The sequence below is a fragment of the Thalassophryne amazonica genome, chromosome 2, assembly GCF_902500255.1.
Source record: "Thalassophryne amazonica chromosome 2, fThaAma1.1, whole genome shotgun sequence".
Taxonomy (NCBI): Eukaryota; Metazoa; Chordata; class Actinopteri; order Batrachoidiformes; family Batrachoididae; genus Thalassophryne; species Thalassophryne amazonica.
This window is the reverse complement of record NC_047104.1, coordinates 8,605,334-8,623,765: the sequence shown is the minus strand read 5'-3', so window position 1 is coordinate 8,623,765 and position 18,432 is coordinate 8,605,334. Positions and strand designations below refer to the sequence as shown.

General features: G+C 42.4%; 1 protein-coding gene across 1 annotated transcript in view; it reads right to left on the bottom strand.

Moving 5' to 3' along the window:
• si:ch211-186j3.6 (neural-cadherin) overlaps positions 1-18,432 on the bottom strand; it is a 1,133,875-nt gene that overhangs the window by 443,633 nt on the left and 671,810 nt on the right. Inside the window, 1 exon segment of the mRNA XM_034183518.1 lies at positions 14,238-14,381. Coding sequence (XP_034039409.1) covers positions 14,238-14,381 — 144 coding nt within the window.

The window sequence follows — 18,432 nt, the reverse complement described above, 5'->3', positions numbered from 1 at the left end:
AAATACCGGCATCACTGAAAGCAGCCAAAGAGAACGATATGTCTTTGGGATGGTTATGAGTAATTTTTTCTCTAATAGTTAAAATTTTATTAGCAAAGAAAGTCATGAAGTCATTACTAGTTAAAGTTAAAGGAATACTTGGCTCAATAGAGCTCTGACTCTTTCTCAGCCTGGCTACACTGTTGAAAAGAAACCTGGGGTTGTTCTTATTTTCTTCAATTAGTGATGAGTAGTAAGATGTCCTAGCTTTACGGAGGGCTTTTTTATAGAGCAACAGACTCTTTTTCCAGGCTAAGTGTTGTGTGGCTGGGGGGGGCTGGCTGCCTTTTGTTTCTGTTTTCTGTCCTGTCTTTTGTTTTTCCTTCCAGGTAGCTTGCATTTGGGACTGAGTGGCTGTGTAGCTGAGTTTATCAGGACCTCACCCTGATCACCTGCGGCTCGTCAGGACTCACAGCTGTGGTGCATCTACATGGATTGGAACATGGTGGCATTTAAGACTGGAGTACACAGTGTGTATTTGCCAGAGACTCGACCTTGTGACCAGACGTGTGAGATCGTCGTCTCGGGAGCCATCTCATCATCAGTGGATGCAGAGAACGTCCAGGTTTGATGCATGGTCTGTGAAAGAGGAGGGGGTGAGGTCTCACGCTCGTCAGCACACTTCCTGAGATACGTTAGATTTTGTGACTAATTTATACAGTCAGTAAATGTGGTGTCCCTCACACCTTATTATATTGAGCTGTATGTTGGTCGTGTAATCAGCTTCCACTGCAGTGGAGTTTTGTGAACTGGGTGTTCCATGCCTGCAAGGTGGGAAGCTGATTAGTAATTAAGCCAGGAAGTGTTTGCTGTTTGTGCACGTTTGAGCGTTCTCTCTGTGTGTTGAGTGTGGACTCACATAATGATTCCTTCTTTCACAGACTCGGTTTGTCGCGGCCACCTGGGGGGTGTCGGCGGGGTCCTTGGGTCCGAATTGGTTCTGGCTCCGGACCGTTAGCGCTGCTGGGAGCGCACCGCAAAACCACCACGCCAGACCGCGCACTTTTTTCACAGCACTGTTATGTTTATTAAACTCTGTTATCCTTTGTACCGTGCTCTGCTTATTTTATACTGGGTCTTTCAAACGCTGGTCGGTTCTCCGGGCTGCGTCCGACACATAACAGTAGTCTCTGGCCAAACATCACGGACCCAGCGGTAGCAGAGACGGTAACGCGCCGGGAAGGCGGCAGCAGACGTTCAGAAGTTATCCGGATCAGTTGCGGGTGCTCTCCGCCCGGATGGTGCGCGTTGGAGAACCCATTACTGAATACTGATTTGAGCGCTCATGCAGCCGTGTTCCTGTGTGTGCCTTATCCGTGGGTCGTGGTGGAGTGTGACTGGTGACGGCTTCGCGTCACACTTCGACCGGATAAAAGGTTTAAACGGGAGCTGCAGGAGTGGGTCTGTAATGGGTGAACACGCACGGCGGAGCTCTGTGGCACGGGTCGCGGTGCTTCCTGTGTTACAGTCGTAGCCCCGTTTCCCCGGGTAATGATAGCTACTGCGTCTGTTGTGTCAGCTCCGGTGTTATTTAGTTGAATCACATTTTTGGTTGTGTGTTGCACACAGCTGCGCACAGAAAAGCAGCTCGTTTGTTTTCTCTGTCACCAAAGGGTTTTTTTTATTTGTAGCACTCTGCCTACCTCTTGTGGTGACTGAGTCACATTACCGTTAAGCTCTTAAGTTGGGACAGGTGTGTTCGATTTGTTTGAGCTTGACGGTATAAACCACTGATTAGTTTTGTGTTGGTTCATTTCTTGTGGGTGTTTTTTGAGTTGGTTTTTGTGGGGGATTTTATTTATTTATTTTTTTCCACTATTAGTGTCTGGGGTTGTGACCCTGCAGCCTGTTTGGAGCAACAAAAAAGGACCCAAGCAATTTTATGTTAGTCTGTTAGTCTTTCTTTTTATTTCTTTTAGTTTCACCTCCCCAGGGTTTGATGGGACAGTCCCCTGGGGGGTGATGGGATGGTACTTGGGTTGTTTTTTCTTTTTTCTTTTTTTTGTTTGTTTTTTGTTATGCCCTCTCTTCTCCTCTGGCTCCAGCCGTGTGAGCCGTAGTGTCGGCGTTGCTGGAGTGGTGCAGTTTGGTTATGCTGGGCGTTTCCCAGATAACCTCTGCACCTGGGGGGGGGGGTTCAGGGTGTTTTTTTTTTGTTGTTTGTTGATTCCCTGTTCCACCTCCGGCTTCGGTGCGCCTTTGAGCCGTCTGCCATCGGTGTGGCTGAGGTTTGGGGCAGTGGGATATACCCGCAGCTGGTGGCTGGTTTAGAAGTCGGAGGAGTGGCGCCGTTTTGTGCCGTCTGCCATAACCGCTGTTCCACTCCTCCCGGTTGGCTTCTGGGGTATAGTCACGGTTGGTGACACTGGACGTGCTTCCAGTTTCCACTGCGCTGAGGGGGTGGGGTTGGGGTTGTTTTGTTTGTATGTTTTTTTTTCTCTTTTTGTTTTTCCCCCCAGTTTCCGCCCTCAGGGTTTGACTGTGGTGTCCTCTTGGGGGGGAAAGGGCTGTGGGTCCATCTAGCCATAGACGGCCGGGGCTGGGTCCGTTGGTCATGAGGGGAGGCGTCTCCTGGGGTTGATGGAATGGTCCTCTGGGAGGCGCTGGGAGTCCCTGTGGGTGACATTGGATCCCAGAGGGACCTCGGCTGTGGTTATTACTCCTGGAGCTGGCGGAATGTCCTCTGGGGGGAAGTTGGTCCCTACATGTCGTTGGGGGGGGGGTGTTAGTGTTTTTATTTGCTAGCTTACGTTTGGGTTGTTTTTCTTTTCTCCCCTTCCCGGGGTTTGATGGAACGGTCCTCTGGGGAGGGGGGGTGGTGTTAGCATTTTTATTTGCAAGCATAAGTTTGGGTTGTTTTTCTTTTCTCCCCTTCCCGGGGTTTGATGGAACGGTCCCCTGGGGAGGGGGGGGGGGTGGTTTGGTTGTTTATGTTTGTTTTTTTTTGTTTTATGACTAATCAGACTGAACATGGTTGGACAAAGGCTGACCGCACAGGTTTAAGAACTCCTGGCCACACCTGTGCTAAGTGACTGACAGAAACAAAGGCAAAGATGCAGCCAGAGGAGAAGACATCAACCATTCTGTTGGAAGACGAATGCAGATACGGTTTCCAGCCATGGCCCCTGGAGGGGGGTGTTTCTCCTGGGCCGGGTTTGTGTGGTCGCCGGGAGGCTTCCCGTGAGGGTGGGGTGCTGTTGTGTGGCTGGGGGGGCCTGGCTGCCTTTTGTTTCTGTTTTCTGTCCTGTCTTTTGTTTTTCCTTCCAGGTGGCTTGCATTTGGGACTGAGTGGCTGTGTAGCTGAGTTTATCAGGACCTCACCCTGATCACCTGCGGCTCGTCAGGACTCACAGCTGTGGTGCATCTACATGGATTGGAACATGGTGGCATTTAAGACTGGAGTACACAGTGTGTATTTGCCAGAGACTCAACCTTGTGACCAGACGGGTGAGATCGTCGTCTCGGGAGCCATCTCATCATCAGTGGATGCAGAGAACGTCCAGGTTTGATGCATGGTCTGTGAAAGAGGAGGGGGTGAGGTCTCACGCTCGTCAGCACACTTCCTGAGGTACGTTAGATTTTGTGACTAACATTTATACAGTCAGTAAATGTGGTGTCCCTCACACCTTATTATATTGATCTGTATGTTGGTCGTGTAATCAGCTTCCACTGCAGTGGAGTTTTGTGAACTGGGTGTTCCATGCCTGCAGGGTGGGAAGCTGATTAGTAATTAAGCCAGGAAGTGTTTGCTGTTTGTGCACCTTTGAGCGTTCTCTCTGTGTGTTGAGTGTGGACTCACATAATGATTCCTTCTTTCACAGACTCGGTTTGTCGCAGCCACCTGGGGGGTGTCGGCGGGGTCCTTGGGTCCGAATTGGTTCTGGCTCCGGACCGTTAGCGCTGCTGGGAGCGCACCGCAAAACCACCATGCCAGACTGCGCACTTTTTTCACAGCACTGTTATGTTTATTAAACTCTGTTATCCTTTGTACCGTGCTCTGCTTATTTTATACTGGGTCCTTCAAACGCTGGTCGGTTCTCCGGGCTGCGTCCGACACATAACACTAAGTGAAGATCTTCTAAATTAGTGAGACGCCATTTCCTCTCCAACTTACGGGTTATCTGCTTTAAGCTGCGAGTTTGTGAGTTATACCACGGAGTATAACTCAGAAGTACAGATGGGGCAAACCTGCAAGAGGGCAAGTTCAACTTTTGTAGCATCATTTCACAAAATAACCACCACAATATAGGGGAATGGTGTTTGGAATTATGTGTGGAGTCTGAAAGCATGATGCACATCATTTCATGACTGACATATATACACTCAACAAAATATAAATGCAACACTTTTGGTTTTGCTCCCATTTTGTATGAGATGAACTCAAAGATCTAAAACTTTTTCCACATACACAATATCACCATTTCCTTCAAATATTGTTCACAAACCAGTCTAAATCTGTGATAGTGAGCACTTCTCCTTTGCTGAGATAATCCATCCCACCTCACAGGTGTGCCATATCAAGATGCTGATTAGACACCACAATTAGTGCACAGGTGTGCCTTAGACTGCCCACAATAAAAGGCCACTCTGAAAGGTGCAGTTTTGTTTTATTGAGGGGGATACCAGTCAGTATCTGGTGTGACCACCATTTGCCTCATGCAGTGCAACACATCTCCTTCGCATAGAGTTGATCAGGTTGTCAATTGTGGCCTGTGGAATGTTGGCCCACTCCTCTTCAATGGCTGTGCGAAGTTGCTGGATATTGGCAGGAACTGGTACATGCTGTCGTATACGCCGGTCCAGAGCATCCCAAACATGCTCAATGGGTGACATGTCCGGTGAGTATGCCGGCCATGCAAGACCTGGGACATTTTCAGCTTCCAAGAATTGTGTACAGATCCATACAACATGGGGCCGTGCATTATCCTGCTGCAACATGAGGTGATGTTCTTGGATGTATGGCACAACAATGGGCCTCAGGATCTCGTCACGGTATCTCTGTGCATTCAAAATGCCATCAATAAAATGCACCTGTGTTCTTCGTCCATAACAGACGCCTGCCCATACCATAACCCTACCGCCACCATGAGCCTGGTCTCAGACGATCTTGGAGGTGAACATGCTAGATGTGGAGGTCCTGGGCTGGTGTGGTTACACGTGGTCTGCGGTTGTGAGGCTGGTTGGATGCACTGCCAAATTCCAAAAGTGTTGCGTTTATATTTTTGTTGAGTATATATATATATATATATATATATATATATATATATATATATATATATATATATATATATATATATATATACTCCAATTAGGGGTGACAGTGGGGCTGGAGCCTATCCCAGCAGTCACAGTGTGTGAGGCAGGGCTCACTGTGGACAGGGCGCCATGCAGGGCCCATATTGAAATCTATTATTTAAAAAAATAACTTTCTATGTGATAAAGAGAAGGTGGTTCTGTGGTGCAGGTCAAAGATCTGGCACAAAGAGACAACAGGACAGGTGTTGTTGGGTGATGTAATTGCAATTTTTACAACCAGAATCTCCAGTTCTCATCCTACAGTCCAAGACTCCCATAGGATCAAGTAGGTGCCACAACTTAAAAAAAAAACAAAAACATCCTGCCCACATTCATATTCCACAAAATAATAAATCATTACTAACTATGTAGGATATCATGCTCATATCAGTGTAAAAATTAGGCGTGGTTGGGCACTGATCTCGTGTGTTAATGTCATCCACCAACAAAAAGCACTTGGGTCTGTGAGCATGTTCTAGGGCTGCAAGTCACCATATCCACCACGCTACAGAAAAGCACCAATTTCTTGATGGTAACCACACAGGCACAACAACTAATCCATCACCACACCTCTTGAATGTCACCATCTATCTGCTGCACCCAGGAAAAATGTGGGCGTGTCTTTGACATTCTCCAGGCACTGGGGTCCTCAACACTGAGGCTGCTGCATGCTGGATCACACACTTAGACCATCAAAAACCACACATAAATTCCAACACTGTATAGTGCTGTACAAAGAGCATAATTCCTCCATGTTGGGAGGATTCTCGTTTCGAATCCCAGCCTGACCATAAAATCACTAAGGGCCCTTAAGCAAGGTCCTTAATCCCCAAGTTGCTCCCAGTGTGTGTACTGAGTGCCTTGTATGGCAGCACCCTCTGTGTGTGAGTGCGTCTGTGTGAATAGGTGAATGTGAGGCATCATTGTAAAGCACTTTGAGCTTCTGATTCAGATAACAAAGCACCATATAAATGCAGTCCATTTAGTATTTACCAGAATGGTCAGATATGTCCGAAGCACCTTCCCTGTAAAAGCAAAGAGAACTAGAACACCGCGCGCATAGAAAGCAAACCTCCGCCAACACGAGTTTCCAATTCCACAAATTTTTACCTTGGAAAAAAATTTCAAGGTCAAAGTCCTGTTAGAAGTGACTTATCATAAGCTAAAATATAATACAAAATTCATATCAAAAGGGCTTTTCAATATTAAAATTAAATATCGACTACATATGCAATATGGATCAGCTTTGGATCAAACTTATTCTAGTCACTGAGAGCACCAGTTGCATGTCACAAATATGAGTGACTGAGGCACTTTTGATTGAGATATACTGCAAAATATATACCAAATGGGCTTTTTAATATTAAATTCAAATGTCCACAAAATCCACAATCCAAATCAGATGTGGATCAAACTTTGTCAGGTGATAGTGAGTGCCAATCTGCACCCCGCTTTCAAAGTGAGAGTGATTAAGATATAATGTAAAACATACATTAAATGGGGTTTTCATGTTGAATTTAAATGACCACAAAATCTGTGATCTGGATCAGATCTGGATCAAAATTTGTCAGTCGATAAAGGATACTATCTAACACTCACAAATATGAATCAAATTTGATCTTTTGTGACAGAGTTATGAATTTCAGAAAATTTGTTCAATGTTAAAGACAGGGATTTCAAGATTTTTCCTGACTTAACCTTTGACCTTGAAAATTTAATCACATCTTCACTATCAAATTGTGGATCTTCAGGAAAAATTTCATAACAATATATAAAAAATTGTGGGCTTCAGGCTGTTCACAAACAGACAAACAGTCAAACAAACAGGGGCAATAACATTTGGTGGAGGTAATTATAGAAAACCTGACTGGGAATACTCAGGAGTATTTCTGAAAAATACTGCTTCTTTTCCCAACAAACAACATAATAAATTTAAATATAAAATGCTGTAAGGTCCCACAGGGGCACTGGACAAGTTTTCGATTTAATCAACACACAGCAAAATAATGAGCTTTGTGTCCACTGTGGCCACTAAGATACAGCAGCCATGCAGACATAAAGGTTTTTTTTTAATTGAAATCATTCAGATGATGAACTATAAATGAAACAAACAAACAAACAAACAAACAAACAGAAAAATCATCACATGTCTTTACATGTCCCCTGCAGTACCCTCAGAAAAGAAGCCTTGTCCTATATACACTCAACACAAATATAAATGCAACACTTTTGGTTTTGCTCCCATTTTGTATGAGATGAACTCAAAGATCTAAAACTTTTTCCACATACACAATATCACCATTTCCCTCAAATATTGTTCACAAACCAGTCTAAATCTGTGATAGTGAGCACTTCTCCTTTGCTGAGATAATCCATCCCACTTCACAGGTGTGCCATAACAAGATGCTGATTAGACACCATGATTAGTGCACAGGTGTGCCTTAGACTGCCCACAATAAAATGCCACTCTGAAAGGTGCAGTTTTGTTTTACTGGGGGGGGATACCAGTCAGTATCTGGTGTGACCACCATTTGCCTCATGCAGTGCAACACATCTCCTTCGCATAGAGTTGATCAGGTTGTCAATTGTGGCCTGTGGAATGTTGGTCCACTCCTCTTCAATGGCTGTGCAAAGTTGCTGGATATTGGCAGGAACTGGTACACACTGTCGTATACGCCGGTCCAGAGCATCCCAAACATGCTCAATGGGTGACATGTCCGGTGAGTATGCCGGCCATGCAAGAACTGGGACATTTTCAGCTTCCAAGAATTGTGTACAGATCCTTGCAACATGGGGCCGTGCATTATCCTGCTGCAACATGAGGTGATGTTCTTGGATGTATGGCACAACAATGGGCCTCAGGATCTCGTCACGGTATCTCTGTGCATTCAAAATGCCATCAATAAAATGCACCTGTGTTCTTCGTCCATAACAGACGCCTGCCCATACCATAACCCCACCGTCACCATGGGCCACTCGATCCACAACATTGACATCAGAAAACCGCTCACCCACACGACGCCACACACGCTGTGTGCTATCTGCCCTGGACAATGTGAACCGGGATTCATCCGTGAAGAAAACACCTCTCCAATGTGCCAAATGCCAGCGAATGTGAGCATTTGCCCACTCAAGTCGGTTACGACGACGAACTGGAGTCAGGTCGAGACCCCGATGAGGACGACTAGCATGCAGATGAGCTTCCCTGAGACGGTTTCTGACAGTTTGTGCAGAAATTCTTTGGTTATGCAAACCGATTGTTTCAGCAGCTGTCTGAGTGGCTGGTCTCAGACGATCTTGGAGGTGAACATGTGGTCTGCAGTTGTGAGGCTGGTTGGATGTACTGCCAAATTCTCTGAAACGCCTTTGGAGACGGCTTATGGTAGAGAAATGAACATTCAATACACGAGCAACAGCTCTGGTTGACATTCCTGCTGTCAGCATGCCAATTGCATGCTCCCTCAAATCTTGCGACATCTGTGGCATTGTGCTGTGTGATAAAACTGCACCTTTCAGAGTGGCCTTTTATTGTGGGCAGTCTACGGCACACCTGTGCACTAATCATGGTGTCTAATCAGCATCTTGATATGGCACACCTGTGAGGTGGGATGGATTATCTCAGCAAATCAGAAGTGCTCACTATCACAGATTTAGACTGGTTTGTGAACAATATTTGAGGGAAATGGTGATATTGTGTATGTGGAAAAAGTTTTAGATCTTTGAGTTCATCTCATACAAAATGGGAGCAAAACTAAAAGTGTTGGGTTTATATATTTGTTGAGTGTATCTTTAAAGGTGGATTTTTCTGCAAACTCCATGTGCTAAACAGAAGGAGATATTGCAGGGGTACGAACTGACACCCAGCAGGGCTGTTCTCCCCTTCCTCTCCCAAAACACTGGGACTATTTTAGCAAGATGAGCTCATCTGAGTGGGCCATGCCGGATTCAGCAAATGCTTGAAAACGTTCATGCAGCAGGCTGTGGAGGCCTTGGAGTGAATAATAGTGCTGAGTGACGTTAAACGTTTATTGTGGACAAGAGGTTTGCTTTATCACTGAGGATCAGTCTTAGAAAACAGAGTTCAGTTCTGCAGCGGCGTTACTCAGGCAGTGGTTCGGAACACAGTAAAGCAGATATCAGACATTCCAAAGGTACAGCAGGCGACAAGAGGTCAGTAACACAAGTCCAGACTTAAAACACACTTATTTTCCCTTTCATATGGCTAGCATACTGGTACAGTTTTGTTTTACGCTTTTTACTCTTTTAATTAATTTATTAGTAATTGGAGCAGGCTGCGGCCTCAACTTTACCTAAATTCTGGGTCTTTTAGTGAAGTTTAGGGCTAGTGGCCGGAGATCACCTTAGTATTTCTCTGTTTTTCTTGATTAATGCTGGAAAATTATACAGTATTTCTTGTCTTTCTGATGCCTGATTCTGTTTTTTCTCTCTGTTTAAGGTGCAGCTCCATCCAGAGATGGGAGTTGTTGTTGGAGATGTTGGCGATCCTCCTGTCCTGTGCGCCAATAGCATTTCTTGAATATTCGTCCGTGAATTGTTCTGTGAATTGTTTTGTAATTTATGTTTGTATCATGGCCCAAGCAGAGGGTCACCCCTTTTGAGTCTGGTCTGCTTGAGGTTTCTTCCTCAGAGGGAGTTTTTCCTTACCACTGTTGCTCTGGAGGTTGGTAAGGTTAGACCTTACTTGTGTGAAGCGCTTTGAGGCAACTCGGTTGTGATTTGGTGGTATCTAAATGAAAATAAAATTTGTTTAGTCTTGGTACACAGACCGTTTGCCATAGAAGAAAATATCATTTTCGGACTATGTTCGAACAGACTACGATGAAACAAGTGTCCCTCTGTTTATGGAGTTAAACTTTATGTATTGAATGAAGAACTTAAAGGTTGTACAAATCTTTATTTTTTTTTTAATCTATAAGGACAAAATCATGAGAAAATATAGAAAATTGTTTGATGACTTGACGAGGAGATGGCATTTGGGTTGGAATTGAAGAAACAAATGACTTTCTCTTTTTATTTATTTGTTCTTATTTTGTTGATTTTGTTACAAGGAGCAAAGAATACAAGATTTATCTTCTTTCTGTTCTTTTTGTTCATGGAAAATGGCATGAAATGACATGAATGAATGATTGAAGAAATAAAAAAGATTATTATTATTATGATTATTATTCAAGTCTGTTTTGAAATAAAAACTTGGTCTCCGTTATGATGAAGAGGAAGAACTCTGATTCCGGCTCTGAGACTTGATGACCGCGTCACTCACAGCTTGGTACAAATGTTCATTTTATTTCGCTCTTGATCCAGGACTACCAGATCTTTTTGATGAGTCCTAACCATTTTCTTGATGCCTTTTGATTGTATGAGACACTTTAAGTGTGGTTTTTTTCCTCTGTCGGTGTAATAACAGTCTTTTCTTTTGTTGAACTGACGTTTGCCTGCAGCCATGACAGCTGAGCGTCTCCGAGTGTTCCATCGCACACTGAAAAGCTTGTATTTAAGGATCTGCTCACTGGCAAGCTCTCAGATACTAATTAGACTTTAAATTAGTCAAAGATCCAATGGAAAGGTCAAGTAGGAATGAGGGCTGCTATATATAATCTGATGCATTCACACTGCTAACACATTCAGACTGTGCCAAGCTTAAGGTGCCACAGGAAACAACTTCAGTGAAATTTAAAACACATTTGCATGATTCCAAGCACGACACGGGGCTGGGGGGCTGGAGGGGCATAAAACGTAAACTATCCATGGGAAAGGTGTTTATTTATATAGGAACATATACATGCATTTAAGATATTTAGTCATAAACATGGTGGAGATATCCACAGGTAAAAAGCCAGAGCTGTACTTCTGTGCTCAAGTCCCGGTTGTGTGTCAGACAATGTGCCTAAATTGAATTTAAATCTATTTTTAGAGTGCAAGCCTGCAGCAGTTCTCCAGTTGTCAATCCTTCACTTGTTCAATGCACTCTCTCTTGGGCTTGTTGAAAAATGTCATTGGTGGGTTAGCATGGTATTTTTAAAATGTTCAGTGTTTGCAGGCGTCAAGCTGAGATATCGCAAAAAAAAAAAAAAAAAAAACAATTCACTTGTGTCAAAAGATTCCAAGGATATCCTCCATATTTTAAACCCAAACCGGTGAAGCAGACAGTTTGACACTGAAGAGTTTTTTTCCCCCCCTCATGCTGAAAACAATGTTTTTGGATTTGTTCTATAAGTACGTCCTTTATGGTGCAACAAAATAGTTTTCTCCTCAAAGTATTGCCACTCAGACAAATGCAGCAAATTAAGGTAAATTTGGCTTTTTAAGCCCCAGTCACACATAGCAAGAATGTGGAGGAGCCATTCCAACATGACAAATATTGCCATTAAAAAAGAGGCGTGGCCAGCTGTGGTCCGAATGCATCCAGACTGCCTCGTCCACCTCTGCATGATGGATATGTGGCACTATAGGTCATGCCGGCAGGCATGCCGTGCCAGAGTCATCTTGAGATTTCCTCCTATTTGCTCAAAGCATTTCGGATCCCGTATTGCTGCCATCGGAATATGTAAATTGTGGTTAGACGATCCGCAGATAACACATGGACCGCCGTCGGATAGTTGTCCATCTTAATGGCGCCGAAAAAACTGTGAATATGTGCACCACACTTGGGGCCACCGGCCATTTTTGACCAACTGTGTCAACTTCCGCAGATGGCTGTCAGAATGTTTTGGAACTGACATCTGACACTTTTCGGATGTGCACCAATTCATTACTCCAATGCCACTCTGCGTGATTCTGGCTATGTGTGACGGGGTATTAAATTCATTTGAAGTGAAAAAACTACAGCATGAAACTAAATATAATCTAAATTATAAAGCAGAAATTATGGTCTTGCATATCCTCTCATAAATCCAAGTAAATTACTTTTTCTGAGTCAGAAGAAGGATTCCACAATGTTTCAAATGTGACTTTATGTGCCTCAAATTGGTATACAATACCCTCCAAAAGTATTGGAACACTTGGTATTTCACACATTTTATTTTAATTTGTTTATGCCAATATATATATATATATATATATATATATATATATATATATATATATATATATATATATATATATATATATATATCTTCTGGCAAATTGTAGCTGAACTTTCAGGTCTTCTTTTTAAGAAAATCCTCATCTATACCACTTCATCATGAAGCTGTTTAACTGGGGATACGAAATCCACAACAATCACAGCCACAGAAGCCTATAACTTCGTCTGGGTTGTCTGGATGTCTTGGTGGCTTTCCTCACTCTTCTCCTTCTTGCATAGTCACTCAGTTTTTGAGAACTATCTGCTCCATACAGATTTACCACAGAGTGCCATACTGTTTGTATTTCTTCATAACTATAAAGTTCAAGACATATTCAGTGACTTGGAAATGTTCATGTATCCATCCCTTGACTTGTCTGAAGAAAATTGGCAATAAAACGGATTATTTGCAGGTATTTATACCAAAGTGTTCAATTACTTATGCAACCCATCATCTTGGCTTTTATATTTTTAATTAATTTATATCAAGTTGTAGAGATTTTTAGAACGTTAATTTAAGATATATATATATAAATATATATATATATATTGTATTTTTTAAATGGCATAAACAAATAAACAAATTAAAATGTGTGAAATACCAAGTGTACTTTTAGAGGGCACTGTACAGAGTAGTTACAGCCATCAACTGCACCAGATTTGAAATTGGTATCCAGTTTTTGAACTGTTTAAAAATTTGATCCCGATTCTCAAAATCATTGATAGTACATGGGAAATTTGGGGTGTTCACAGTCTTAATCAATTCAGGTTCAAACTTCTTTAAACGGGGTATTTGTCGCGACTATGGATTGAAACGTGTTTGGTTGTGCTCCACTGGGGTAAAAATCTGAAGCCGAAGCAGCGTTTGTTGCATTTTTTTGATCATGTCTGGATGAGGGCGCAGCTCCTTTCTTTCATTTTTGGGCAGGTTGCCAGGTCTGCACTTTATAAGCCAACCAGTTGCCAGGTTTGCACTTTATAACCCAGGCTGTTAGGAGTCAAGTGGAATTTCATCCCAGTTTTGCACTTTTGGATCATGGGTGATTGTAGTAGGCCAGCGCCCTGTTGAACAGCCCTCTAAATTTTATGATGCGCACATGTGCATGGGTGCATGCATGTGTGGGTGATGTCATAAATCCCTTGGCTGTATGTACTTTTCATTCACGCTGTAATATCTTTTGGGATATACTTGAGCAAGCATTGACTAAACATTCTTTTTTTATGAATACTGAGCACTGCACACCATAGATTGCACATCTGGTGTGAAATGGCTCCCCAGCCGCTGTTGGCACAGATTGGCCATCATTTAACCCCCTACCGCCCGCCTCATTTTGGCTTGTCAGTATCTCACAAATAAAAAGGGACATACAGGCTTAGAAGGGGTTAAACCAGCTATATTACTGCTGTTTAAGGCGCATCATAGTCTCACCCGACACGTGTGTGCTGTGGTTGAGGGATGTCACGGCTCTGAGGTGTAAATGAATGTGGTGTGGACTCAGCATCAGCTGTAGTCACACAGTAACATCATGAAAACAGATCAGGTGTAAATCCTGCTTTACTTACAGGAGCAGGTTTTCTGTGGAAACCTCAAGAACAGCACAGCGTCTGCATGTCTGCAAATTAAAGTGTTCCTGCTCCTTTCAGGCTGGTACGGCTCATTATCAGCGAGTGCATGTTTGAATGTGTGAATGGGAAACTTTGTTAAGCTCTTCTGTCTGCTGTCACATTGAAAAGCACTTCATAAGTGCAGTCCATTACTGCTGCAACTTCCATCACCTGGCTCAGAGGAAGTGTATGTCCTGTCTTTATGTGTGCTGCCCACCTTCATCTCCATCGTTGGCACTAACGGTGAGGAAGGCAAAGCCCACATCAGCATCTTCATCCACATCCACTTCATAGGACGCCTGTGCAAATGCCGGCTTGTTGTCGTTCACATCGCTGATAAAAACACGGACGTATGCCGTGTCTGAAAAACAATAAGACAGACGTGAAATATTACAAACATGTTTGTCTTATTGTTTCAATGTGTTCTGTCCTCAGAATGTAATAAACACTGTATGCGCACACACATCGACATGCACATGGTTCTGAATTTTACACAAAAAATTTTAAACATGTTCAGAAATAAATGCAAATGAAACAAATTTGTGTACTCAGAACATAAAAAGCCCAAAGTTATTGAAGAACAAGCAGCAAATCCAAAATCAAATATTTTATGCCTTCTGCAATATACAACCTCTGGCAAAAATTATGGAATCACCGGCCTCAGAGGATGTTCATTCAGTTGTTTAATTTTGTAGAAAAAAAAGCAGATCACAGACATGACACAAAACTAAAGTCATTTCAAATGACAACTTTCTGGCTTTAAGAAACACTATAAGAAATCAAGAAAAAAAGATTGTGGCAGTCAGTAACGGTTACTTTTTTAGACCAAGCAGAGGAAAAAAAATATGGACTCACTCAATTCTGAGGAAAAAAATATGGAATCACTCAATTCTGAGGAAAAAAATATGGAATCACCCTGTAAATTTTCATCCCCCAAATTAACACCTGCATCAAATCAGATCTGCTCATTGACATTGACCCTATGTGTGTTTTTGCAAGGAATGTTTTTGCAGTTTTTGCTCTATGGCAAGATGCATTATCATCTTGAAAAATGATTTCATCATCCCCAAACATCCTTTCAATTGTCCAAAATATCAACATAAACTTGTGCATTTATTGATGATGTAATGACAGCCATCTCCCCAGTGCCTTTATGTGACATGCAGCCCCATATCATCAATGACTGTGGAAATGTACATGTTCTCTTCAGGCAGTCATCTTTATAAATCTCATTGGAACGGCACCAAACAAAAGTTCCAACATCATCACCTTGCCCAATGCAGATTCGAGATTCATCACTGAATATGACTTTCATCCAGTCACCCACAGTTGCTTTTCTTTAGCCCATTGTAACCTTGTTTTTTTCTGTTTAGGTGTTAATGATGCCTTTCGTTTAGCTTTTCTGTATGTAAATCCCATTTCCTTTAGGCGGTTTCTTACAGTTCGGTCACAGACGTTGACTCCAGTTTCCTCCCATTCGTTCCTCATTTGTTTTGTTGTACATTTTTCGATTTTTGAGACATATTGCTTTAAGTTTTCTGTCTTGACGCTTTGATGTCTTCCTTGGTCTACCAGTATGTTTGCCTTTAACAACCTTCCCATGTTGTTTGTATTTGGTCCAGAGTTTAGACACAGCTGACTGTGAACAACCAACATCTTTTGCAACATTGCGTGATGATTTACTCTCTTTTAAGAGTTTGATAATCCTCTCCTTTGTTTCAATTGACATCTCTCGTGTTGGAGCCATGATTCATGTCAGTCCACTTGGTGCAACAGCTCTCTAAGGTGTGTTCACTCCTTTTTAGATGCAGACTAACGAGCAGGTCTGATATGATGCAGGTGTTAGTTTTGGGGATGAAAATTTACAGGGTGATTCCATAATTTTTTCCTCAGAATTGAGTGATTCCATATTTTTTTCCTCTGCTTGGTCTAAAAAAGTAACCGTTACTGACTGCCACAATCTTTTTTTCTTGATTTCTTATAGTCTTTCTTAAAGCCAGAAAGTTGCCATTTGAAATGACTTTAGTTTTGTGTCATGTCTGTGATCTGCTTTTTTTCTACAAAATTAAACAACTGAATGAACATCCTCCGAGGCCGGTGATTCCATAATTTTTGCCAGGGGTTGTATATTCAAATTCAATTCAAATTCACATCACTTTATTTTTCCCCAAGGGGCAATTTTAACAAACATGAATATATGCATGTTTTTCCAACACCAATATCCCACATTACACATGGACACCAGCATCTACGGCATTGGAATGATTTATTTTTGGTCTTTATTTCCAGCAAAGGTGCAGAATCCAAACACAGTGGGAAAGAATTTGGCGATGGGTTCAGTGGTGTGATGTTTTCTCAGTGTTAAGACGGCAGAGTTTATGTCATGTGCTGCTGCAGAGCTCAACGTCAGTCAGCAGTCTGTTTCTGCAGAGAAGCTGAGAATTCTGGCGGAGCAGTAATATTTGGTCCTGAGACAGGCAACGGCTGTACGAAAGTTAAAAAACACAGCCATGTCTTGACAGCTTCACTGTCATCCTGTGTGTTCCTGTAACATTTCAGGGATTTAATTAGCGCCGTCAAAAAAATTAAGAGTAGTCTCTGAAGTTAGCAACAGCAGCAACAAAGCTTCACAACCAACCACAACACAGCCTGTCTGAATTAACTTTATTTTGGATGTTAAAGACGCTAACATGGGGGGGACCTGTGGCTGAGGGGTTAAAGTGTGTAGCACCATCTCCTGATCAGGGCATAGTCTTTGTTGAGCATCTCCCCACATCTAAAATGCCAAACACCAAATAAGACACTACCATGGCCCAAAATATGAGGTGCACTGGTCCTCACCTGATCTATGAGAACCCAAAATGTCAGGGCTGAATGTGCCATAGTGTTTATGCAGTTACTTACAAACGTTTTGTGGATCCACTCACCATGTTTAATGATCCTCAAACTAGGCAGTGGTAAAACAAATGACTCCAAAATCCAAAGTGACAAAATTCAAAAACATTTCATGGACAAGACTAGAACAGAGAAAAAAAAAAAAAAAACATGGTGCATGGGCCAAATGCAGGCAAACCAAATCAAATCAAATCAATTTTATTTATATAGCGCCAAATCACAACAAACAGTTGCTGCAAGGAGCTTTATATTGTAAGGCAAAAGCCATACAATAATTACAGAAAAACCCCAACGGTCAAAATGACCCCCTGTGAGCAAGCACTTGGCAACAGTGGGAAGGAAAAACTCCCTTTTAACAGGAAGAAACCTCCAGCGGAGGACCCTGAAAGCTGAAGGCTCTGCCTCCCATTCTACTCTTACAAACCCTAGGAACTACAAGTAAGCCTGCAGTCTGAGAGCGAAGTGCTCTATTGGGGTGATATGGTACTATGAGGTCCCTAAGATAAGATGGGACCTGATTATTCAAAACCTTATAAGTAAGAAGAAGAATTTTAAATTCTATTCTGGAATTAACAGGAAGCCAATGAAGAGAGGCCAATATGGGTGAGATATGCTCTCTCCTTCTAGTCCCTGTCAGTACTCTAGCTGCAGCATTTTGAATTAACTGAAGGCTTTTCAGGGAACTTTTAGGACAACCTGATAATAATGAATTACAATAGTCCAGCCTAGAGGAAATAAATGCATGGAATTGCTTTTCAGCATCACTCTGAGACAAGACCTTTCTAATTTTAGAGATATTGCGCAAATGCAAAAAAGCAGTCCTACATACTTGCTTAATATGCGTACTGAAGGACATATCCTGATCAAAAATGACTCCAAGATTTCTCACAGTATTACTGGAGGTCAGGGTAATGCCATCCACAAAAAGGATCTGGTTAGACACCATGTTTCTAAGATTTGTGGGGCCAAGTACAATAACTTCAGTTTTATCTGAATTTAAAAGCAGGAAATTAGAAGTCATCCATGTCTTTATGTCTGTAAGACATTCCTGCAGTTTAACTAATTGGTGTGTGTCCTCTGGCTTCATGGATAGATAAAGCTGGGTATCATCTGCGTAACAATGAAAATTTAAGCAATGCTTTCTAATAATACTGCCTAAGGGAAGCATGTATAAAGTGAATAAAATTGGTCCCAGCACAGAACCTTGTGGAACTCCATAATTAACCTTAGTCTGTGAAGAAGACTCCCCATTTACATGAACAAATTGTAATCTATTAGATAAATATGATTCAAACCACCGCAGCGCAGTGCCTTTAATACCTATGGCATGCTCTAATCTCTGTAATAAAATTTTATGGTCAACAGTATCAAAAGCAGCACTGAGGCCTAACAGGACGAGCACAGAGATGAGTCCACTGTCTGAGGCCATAAGAAGATCATTTGTAACCTTCACTAATGCTGTTTCTGTACTATGAATTCTAAAACCTGACTGAAACTCTTCAAATAGACCATTCCTC